Source organism: Ceratosolen solmsi, unplaced genomic scaffold, assembly GCF_000503995.2.
Source record: "Ceratosolen solmsi marchali unplaced genomic scaffold, CerSol_1.0 scaffold31, whole genome shotgun sequence".
NCBI classification, from domain to species: Eukaryota; Metazoa; Arthropoda; class Insecta; order Hymenoptera; family Agaonidae; genus Ceratosolen; species Ceratosolen solmsi.
In genome coordinates, this window is record NW_011948432.1 from 1,404,337 (window position 1) to 1,415,308 (window position 10,972).

Here is a 10,972-nt window from a genome sequence, read left to right on the forward strand (position 1 = left end):
ATACACACATGTATGTATATATATATATATATATATATATATATAAATATATCTTTAGGCCATATCTTTCGAAGATATCGAGAATAAAAGTAAAAAAAAATTCCTGAATTGAATACAACATGGTGGGTAATACTATCTCCGCAAATATATCTACTACCTATTAGAATTTTAAGTATATAAACTTTATTATTTAAACTGTTATACTATCTTACATTTAAGGCTTAAACACCAAACTATTAAATATAAATTATTTTAGTTTGTATATAAATGAACTTACAATAACTATGTTAAATAATATTCAATTAAATTATTCTATGATTATAAACTTCTGTAATTTTGAATAGTACCTGACATGCATTCATTATCTCTTAAAAATTACAAAAGTTTACAACTCTAATTTAGCGATCTTGAGATCTATAAAAAATGATTCGAACTAACGACTGAAAAAAATTTATTATGAAAATATAACCATCAAACTGGTTATATGATATTAATCAGAATTTACAAAAATGTAAAAATTTTTAAAATATTTAACTACAGTTTTCAATAACGTATGAATACAAAAGTTAATTATTTTTTTAGCTACATTCATTTTTTTTTATATATTACATATTAATCGTATTATTTTACATACTTATTTTAATTTAAGAAAAACTTTTAATGTAATTATTTAATTTTTTACGATAAATTATGCGAAATAAGAATTTTTAAATACTATTTTTTTTTTAATAAATATGAACATTAATGTATAAGCTTTGTAAGCTTACCAGTTTTAAGGTTACGATAACAAACATAATTTTAAAACAGTGACTAACGCTCCACTTGTAGAATGAAAATACAAGATAATAAATTACATTGTGTAATGAATAATTATCGAAATATTAGAACAAACATATATACAAACAATTATTAAATAGCATTATATTTTTCACGTACTCCATCCTTATCCCGGATTAATGAAGCTTGTTTGATATTATTATGGTGATGATAGTATTATGCTTAATGATTACGATAAAAGTTTATATCTTTCCTTTTAAATATTATGTATATTTTTTTTTTTAAATATTTTTATTAATCAACAATATATCATATATATTATACAACAACGCATAATACTTGTTACATACACGTACTGTTACAGTTATTATATCCTTTGAATTTACATAAGTACGAAAATTACCTACACCACAATGGGTTCTTGTTGTCACTATGCAAAATGACCATAGAGAGAATATTCGGAGGATATAGTCCTCATATATAAAAGATAGCTTCAAATATATAAACTACGCAGTTATATATAAGAAATTCAGACTCATCGCTCGTGTTATATCCTACAATAGTAAGCTTAACTCATTTCGAAAATTAAACGTAAATCTGAATAAATAAATGTTTCATGCAGTTTTTTAACAAGTATTATTCTAGTTAATTGGTCCTATAAATGAAGGTATTGAAAAATAAAAATGATAGTTTGATAAGTTGATATGATACAATATATTTTTTATTACCATATTTCGACAAAATTATAAACATTTATTTTTATTTATTCATAGAAAACGTCTTATATCGTTTTCAGGAAAGTAATGTTAGTTTTAAAATAAGTAATGTAAATAATGTGTTTAAGCGCTCGATAAATTCAAATTTTCAACAGAGAATTAAAATATATTAAAATTATGTTATACGTAAATTAATTCTTGTCAAAGTTTTTTTTAACACAAACAGTAACATCAGACGAATTGTTATTCTTACCTTTTCTATGAACTTAGTTTTATTTTAACGAAATATAAACGAAAATCAAACAAAATTTCATCTATAAGTAAAACTCTGGATAGTACTGTAAATTTGTTAAAATAAAATTGTTTAATTAGATTTGAAATATTACTTTTTTCCTTCATTATTTTTAACCACTACACTATAAAATTCGTAATTAAAACAATAAATATGTACATAAGTAAATATATACAATATGTATTCCAAATATAGTATTATATAGAATTTTAAATAACAAATTAAATAAAATCAATCAAAATTCTATCAAATGCTTGCAAAAAATAAAAAAAATAAGTATTTCGAAAGTTATTGTGAATATAGAACAAATTTTTTAGTAATTCAAGGATGTAAAGTAAGTTCATTATTATTTATTATATATTATAGATATTTATAGTTTAAATTTATGATGCAGCAACTATATTTTGTTCATGCATGTTGTTCATTATTAATACAGAATGCCGTTTCTTCTATTTTGATCTAAAATGATTATGAATCTCTATTCCTTTATGGAAATTGTTAATCAGTTTTCATTTTACGTAATAATAATCATCGTTCGAGCAAATGATGTTTAAACATCGTTTCATATCTTGATGCGTGGATGAGAGAGAGAGAGAGAGAGTGAGAGTGCGCATCGAATGTAAATCAATGCGATTTTGTACGTATGATGAAGCATCACACACAATTACCGAAACTTTACATATTGGTAATAGGTTTGCAAATTTCAGTTCCAGTTCAATTTGTAGAAATGCAAAATTTCTGAAAGAAATTGCGAAAATTATACAGTTCATTTATTTGAAATAGACTTATATGTGATATTGTAAAGATATACATTAACTAATAATAAATTATATATAATAAATTATTCAATAAATAAACATAAATTAAAATTTTTCGTTCTTTTATTGTAGTTTTCATTTTAGAAAATTCTATAACTCTTGATTTAATAAGATTTGATTTATAATAAAGCATTTAATTCAAAATTAAAAAATAATTATTATTAAAGTTTTTCATATTTTATACTTTTAAAATCAATATTTAAATTAAAATCATTCAGATGAATACATTTAAATTATATTTAAAATACATATTTATATTTTCTTCATGTAATTCTATTATAATATTATAATTGTGAAATAAAGATAAATTTTAATAGTATTTGTTCTTCATTTAAATTTTTGTGAGTGTAACGAATTTACTTCGGCATATAAATTAATTACAAGTTCTGATTGATAATTTATTTTATTATAAGATAATTATATTCTGCAGAAATTGAGGTAGCGATAAATAAATAAAAAATTATATCTCATATAATATATTTAATTGTATTTAATTTAATAGTGCATAAGTCGATAAATATAAGTTTATTTTATTCTTTAATATCTATTTATTTTCACTTTATATATAATATAAATTTGAAATAAATGTTTTAATGAATTGATTGATTATTTTTATAAGATTTTGAATCAATTATCAACGTACGAATAGAATTACAGTCAAAGTCCATGACTTAGAACATCAAAATCATCACATAGAAAATTAAAATACCCTATATTATAGAAACGTATGCGGTTAGTTAGTCGATTCATAAGTATTCATTATTATTTATAATCGTGTTTTTTAATTCCAAATTACAATGTCAATTTTAATACATTGAGGCATTGCATTGGAGATCCGCTGATTATTTTACAAAAATTAATAATTTAAAGTCATAAATTAAGAATGATAATAATAATAATAAAAATTTTTATTATATTAGTATATACGCGTATATGTAATATGTAGTACTCTAATAGTTTAAAATTTAAATGATTCGATTTTCCAAGTATGAATGGCATGCCGAAAGCAGAATCGAAAACCGAACAGCACAATCGTACGAAGGAAGGAAGAATGAATAAAGTCTACTACTACGATTATCGCAAGTAGCTTTCATCGCAATTTCTCGCTGCAGCGAATGTAGGCGGAACATATACACATCCTGATCTTCTCATCGCGGCGGGGAACTCGAGCTTTTCTACTGACCCGTAAATCCTTGAAAACCTGGTTCGTGTGATTTATTGAACATCGTCGATTGTGAGCTCGTACACACTCCCCAACAGTGGCAATAAATTTACCTTAATGACGATAAATCATGTAGGACTGCTTTGGACTAGTGGTAAAGCGAGCGAAGGTGTGCATGATAGAAAGAAAGAGATAGAGAGAGAGAGAGAGAGAGAGAGAGAGAGAGAGTAAGAGAGGGGGATAGATAGAGTGAGAGGGAGAGAGAATGAGAGAGAGAATGAGAGAGTGAGAGAGAGAGAGAGAGATGGAAAGTGTGAGAGGATGGTGGAGAACCGAGACAATTATCAATAATCACTATGAAATAGTCGGGGAAAGACGATGGACAAACAGTATTTCTACCTGAATTAGTACGCACATTGCTGTAGATTATAGTCAGGACTCGTGTGACAATCCGAAATACCAATTTAAACTTGTCATCGTGAGTAGCCATCTCTCTCAAATCCTCGCTACTTAAATAAAAGAAGGATAACGAAGCTATAATGCCATATTTACATCAACATATACAAGATTTTAATTATATACGTTTGAGCAATGCGCAATATTTTATTTTTTTATTGAAAATACTAATTTCATCAAATAATAATAATTCGTTAATTGCATAGAAATTTTAATCTATAATTCTACATATAGAATGGAATTTAATTTGATTTGAAAATATTTTGCGCGCAACTACAGTGCCATGAACATTAATACTTAGACAAAATAGTCTTTAAAGGTTTAATTAATTGTGAAATTTTATCAATATTGAGCAAAATAACACTCATTGAAGCAATTATTTAAATGAAAATAAGTCTTGAAGTTTGAAAACTTTTGTCTTATTATTTTAATTTTTAGAATTGTTATTTAAAATTTCTTAATTATTATGTGATAAATAGAAAAAGAGCATTCAACATGAAATTATATAAAACTACATAATAATATATTCATTGAAATATTAATTTTGACCAATAGCATCTATATCTTTACAATAATATTATTATATTACTTTATATCAGTTAATTTTTACATATTTTCACGTTGAATAAATTACATGACCATTAAAAACTATTATGAAATTTTTTTTTTAACAAAATACTTCATTTCAATTAATTGGTTATTTTTTAATTCTTGACCAGACTTCGTTAAATTAAAAGAGACGGTTCGACTTTCAAATTAATGAAATAATAATTTTGTACAGCAATATAACGGTGCGGATTGCTTCGATGTTGTCTTATAATATATTTTACGAAATATTAACGTCTAAATAAATAAATGAATAATAATTAATTTCAAGATTCTATTAAAAAAAATATATTAGTTAAATATAAGTAGTTGCAACATACAATTTAAATTTAAAAGATCCAATTCCCATGTAAATTCATAAATTTTTTATACATTTTTTGTTTAACCTATTTTAATAAAACAACCAATCTGTTCGATTTATAAGATAATTAATTTCTACATGATAGTTTTTAGTTTAAATGAAAGGGCATATTTCTCGAACTTAAGAAATAAAAGGAACTAATGGAAAAAGTTGCATGCAGCGGTTGCTATATGGTTTTTACAAGGTGGAAAAAAAAAATAACCAATGCAGTGATGACAAGTGGTACGTGCAAGAGAAATCTCATTATCTTCGAGCGTATCCTTTATACGCATTGCACGAAAACTTTGTGGACAGTGCATCTTGTTTTATACAATGCATTAGCATAAAAGCAGCATCATTATAAACGAGTGTTCTCAACTCGCTAATGCATAGTAATTAATAAATGGAATATTAGCTACCTGCAGAATTTATGTGTACACGAGACTATTATGGAGTTGAACGAAGTGAAGCTGGTCAGTGACGTTATTTTATGTACATGTGCATGAGCGCAGACATTGGCCAACGCGCTTTCTCCTTCTTTCCCCTTCGGTAATAGAAAAATCAATTTTGTATTGACGATTGAGTATTTAATTGAAGCGATTACAAATTACAAAAGGTTTGAACGTATTCAATCATTATTTAATATGCAACGACTGTAATTCATATGTTCTGTTGAAACGATCCGAATTTTAATGAAAATTAAAAATATACTATTATTACTTAATATTGTAATAAATTAAAAAGAAAAAAAAAAATTAAAAATTAAAAATTAAATATTGAACCGATTCTGAATTTATTCGTAGTTTAACGAGTAATTTTTTAATAATAAGTCAATTTTGTTAGTTTTTAAAGAAAACGTGAATATTGTGAAACAAATATATATATATATTCCAACATTTTGCATGCGTTATAACAAGTTTATTCCAGGATAATTGAGAATTTTGACAACTTGAAGTAATCAGTTTAATATCATGAATATGAATTTTAATAGACTTTGCCTTAAGAGCTCAAAAATGATATGATAAATGACTTTAAGTCTAAGTGGTCGTGAAAATTAAACAACAAGAAATGCAGGAAGATAGATATACTAAATAAAATGTATGCATATGGCGTGGCAACAATACTTAAGTAATAAATTGTTTGAAATAACTAGAGACGGCAATAAAATAAAACTGTATAATTCTAGCATAGAATAAAGTGAAAACCAATAAAAGAAATATATTCAGTTCTATTGAAAATGTTACAACTATAAAGTGAAGTGTTGATAAACTAGGAACTGTAGTGATCGAAAGATGTTAGGTAAGTAAAATAGTGTAGAAAATAAATGTATACAAAAATATGGTAATAAACAGTTTAGAAAATAATAATGTAATTAAGAGAAGAATCGAATGTGGTTATAGAGAAACAGCTGGAAAGATTCATGCTTTAAGAATTTTTCAATGGTATAAATATGAAAGAAATGAATATAAAGTGTAGAATAAGGATGCATTGAAAAGTAAAATAAATTATTGCTGAAAAATAAGAAAGGAATAGGAGAAATAAAATTGAATATAATTATAAAGGAGCGGAAATTGGAAGTACGAGTGCAAAGCGAACAATGAAAGTATAAAAAAAATAGTAGGGTATTCTAATAAAATGATGGAAATAAAAATAAATGCTAAGAGATTTTATTCAATGAAAATAGAAAGAAAAGAATAAAAAATCTTAATACCAGAAATGAAAAAATTGAAATCCGGAAAAATAAAAAATATCAAAAATGCAGTTAAATATAGGAATGAACATAGATAAAAAATTAATAATAAATTAAAAATAGGGAAAAAGAGATCATTATAATAGATAAAGATAAAAATATATAGAAAGTCATTGAAATTTTCCAAGATTAGGAAAAATTTAAAAAAAAAATTCAGACGGAAAAATATTATAAAATACATAAATATAAAGAGACAGAGAAGGAGAAAAAGACAGTATTTAATGTGAATGTAAATTATGTAGTAAAAAATGCAGTGCATCGTTTTTAAGCATTTTGCCATGACAGAAAATCTCGAGGCAAAAGATGAAGGAATATTTATATAGGAAAGAATTGTAACGCCAGAACGATAGATAAAGGTTGGAAAACTGTAAATTCGTCGGACAAAAAAGATGTTAAAAAAGGAACGTACTTTTAATTATTCAGGGAAAAAAGAATCGAAGAAAATTATAATAAATATGATCTAAAGTCATTCAACGACAGCAAATATAAATAAAATGAAAAGGAGGTATTACAACTTATTGTAAATTAACAAGAAAGAAACAAAAAATTACGTACAAAAAACAGATTAACTCAAAAAGAGTATTAAAATTATCATGAAACTATGAGATTTATAGATGTAATGTAGAGCAAGTAGAAAGTATAAGATGAGTAATCAAAAAAGTATATATAGCCATTTCAAGAATTAAGATGAAGAAAGTAAACTAAAAACTGAAAAGGCACAATGATAAAACATGGAGCATAACAAAGCAAAGTATAAGAAGAAACTAAGAAAATGGATGGTAGAAGGAGATTGCATAATAAAATATTATTTATACCGTCAAAAGTAATAAACATAAAAAAAGGGAATTTTTAGACACACGGAAGAGAGGAAAATAAGATAAGTTATAATCAAAAAAATTCATTAAAAATGCATTAAAACTGAATATGAGTGGAGGAGAGACGAAAGCTGAATAGTTCATGGAATTGGAATGCGCTTATATTAAAAAATTATTGTAAATCTTTCTTCTCGGAATTCGTTCATTCCAATTTGGTCTTCTGCATTGCTGCGTCACAAATCGCCGTAAGATGAACGTTTTAAGTACTCGAAACTACTTGATTGTTTGGCAATACCAACTACACGATAACTGCATACATAATCATTCAAATAATCCGATTTACCCAATCGGTCTTGTTAGGGAGATCTACCAATCTACCCCTGCCAATCATTCGCTACGTAGGGGGTGAATATTATTACATAGATAACTATTAAATCGAATGATTTGCGTTTATTAACATTAGTAGAAAATACAACGAATAAAGGCGAAGATTAAAAAGATTAAAAATAAGTATACAAAGATTTTAAGGATAACTTCTGGGAAAATAATAAGAAATTACTAAATGAACAAGAAGCTAAGGAAAAATATGAACTAGCCGTTTTCTATGGAAGTAGATAATTAAAATATAATGTGAAAGCAATTTTACATTCAAACAAATAATAATAGAGAGGAATACAAAAATATGTAATTAAAAATGATCGGATTAATGCTTATGTAAAAATTGTATGTAAATTTACAATGACTAATAGCAAAGAAGGTAATTTATATGATTAATAATATTAAAAACTACGTAATTAGTGCAAAATGAGAGATAATATTACTATATATTTCGAGCGAAGAGAGAGAACTGTTCATAAAGTAAATAAGAAATTGAGAAATAACAGAAGATTAAGATAAATGATCAGCAGACTGAATTGTGGAATAATATTTAGAGAAAAATATATGTTGGAAAGTAAAAGGCCGATGTATTTAAAGAATATAGGGTGAGCAAACCGGTATGGCCAGAAGGTTCTATGCGTCTATCATTATTTAATGTGCACATATAAAGAACTAACAAACAAACCAACAAATGACAAGGAAGTAATAAAAATAAAAAGATGAAAAAAAAAATTATAAATTATGTAATGATACTAAAGTTCTATTATTATATTCTATTACATTCATTAGTTATATTATTAGAAAATAAAGTATAAATAGAAAACATGAAATAGACAGAAAAGATTAAAAACAAAGTCTATTGTAATTTTTTTTAATTTACAGGTAAAATAAAAAAAGTTGAAAAATAAAAGAAAACAAAAGTAGTAAAAGAACTAAATTGTAGTAGTAGAAAAAATGAAAGGGAGATAAAAGCATAAATGATAAAGAGAAAAAAATAGTTTTAGCAATAAAAGAATTTTGAACATAAGAGCAAGAATTATCAGGGAACGTTATAAAAGAAAAATTAAATTATACATAATATTTAGACAAAAAGAGTATATTTTTCGCAGTGGAATTACGAAAAAATTTTATTTTTAATAGAAGAATAAAAAAAGGATGAAATACGCGTTAAGATTGGATACAGAACAACGGAATTAAATTGTAACAGTAAGGACTAAGATATATTAATATAAAATATAAGATATAAATAATTAATAATAGAAAAGTGGAGATACAACTAAGGTAACATCAAAATAGTCTTGAATATAAATAAGAAATCAAAAAGTATAGATTATGAGAGAACGAATTTAAAAATTCAGTTCTCATTTTAAAAGAATTTAAAAGAATATTGTTCGAAAATTATGTAGTTTTCTCGTCTCAAACTGCCAATGTTTCGATAGTTTTATGATAATTTGCCGCCGGCCCTAGCAAATGCTCGAGATGGAGTTTAGTGGAAGAAGAGAATGAAGAAAATATCGTCCTTTTTGATGAATATACGATTTATTATACATTTTTAAAATACAATTACATATTGTTGTCTTGGATGCATCTGGAGTTTAATGTTTCACTTCATCATATCATGACTGATCCTCGAGTCATGGACGGACTGGACTTTGTGTACTCACAGTGATACGGTGGCCTTGATCTCAACGCAACCAACGCAACCAACGCAACCAACGCAACCAACGCAACCAACGCAACCAACGCAACCAACGCAACCAACGCAACCAACGCAACCAACGCAACCAACGCAACCAACGCAACCAACGCAACCAACGCAACCAACGCAACCAACGCAACCAACGCAACCAACGCAACCAACGCAACCAACGCAACCAACGCAACCAACGCAACCAACGCAACCAACGCAACCAACGCAACCAACGCAACCAACGCAACCAACGCAACCAACGCAACCAACGCAACCAACGCAACCAACGCAACCAACGCAACCAACGCAACCAACGCAACCAACGCAACCAACGCAACCAACGCAACCAACGCAACCAACGCAACCAACGCAACCAACGCAACCAACGCAACCAACGCAACCAACGCAACCAACGCAACCAACGCAACCAACGCAACCAACGCAACCAACGCAACCAACGCAACCAACGCAACCAACGCAACCAACGCAACCAACGCAACCAACGCAACCAACGCAACCAACGCAACCAACGCAACCAACGCAACCAATGAAGAAGATGAAGTTAAGATCTATCAACCTTATATGCTGCACAGGAGGGTTGATGTATCATCTATCAGTCCTTCCATCAGTGGATCACTTAATAAAAACTTGATCACAACTTTTCACCATCGATAAGCGAGATAACTGATTCCTTCTTGGCTTCCCCACACGCGGACAGCGAAGGAATTACTAGACATTGACAATGACAACGTCGCAAAAAGCAAAAAGTGTAATCTTTGGCAGCAGCGCCTTCAATTTGTTAGAGGCTCACCCCATTGTGGGTATTAACGTTGCGTGGGGGGGTGCAGAGGGATGACAGAGGGGCGCAGAGAGGGGAGGGGTGTTCTTGGTAATGCGTCGCTGCTTGGCCAATGCAAGTGGCAACGTGTGAATATGCAAGCGGCAACAATGTATGTGTGATGTGTTTGATGAGGAGACGAGGATTGGCCGATGTCGCACGAGCTGAGTTTCTCGTTACAACGAATTTTAGGAAATATTTTTCTACTCGATTGTTTATATATTTCTGTCATTCACGAAATGTTCTCGCATAAACAGACTCGCCGCGCTCTTGCTAGCAACGACAAAGGTCACTCATTCCACTTTTTGAAGTTCAATATTTTTCATGTAATTTT

The 10,972-nt window shown here is 27.8% G+C and overlaps 1 protein-coding gene across 1 annotated transcript; it reads left to right on the forward strand.

The window, feature by feature from the left end:
- Positions 1-7,648: 7,648 nt before the first annotated feature.
- Positions 7,649-10,452, forward strand: LOC105364393 (sporozoite surface protein 2-like). Its single transcript, XM_011502306.1, has 2 exons — positions 7,649-7,696; positions 9,745-10,452. The coding sequence occupies exons 1-2, from the start codon at positions 7,649-7,651 to the stop codon at positions 10,450-10,452; spliced, it is 756 nt and encodes a 251-aa protein (XP_011500608.1).
- The last annotated feature ends 520 nt before the right edge of the window (positions 10,453-10,972 follow it).

What these genes read in the sequence shown, in the direction of transcription:
- LOC105364393 (XM_011502306.1), top strand. Translation starts at nt 7,649, where the DNA reads ATGGAGCATAACAAAGCAAAGTATAAGAAGAAACTAAGAAAATGGATG. An exon ending in AGAAACTAAGAAAATGGATG is followed by an intron (nt 7,697 to 9,744) that starts GTAGAAGGAGAT and finishes CTGATCCTCGAG; the next exon opens with TCATGGACGGACTGGACTTT.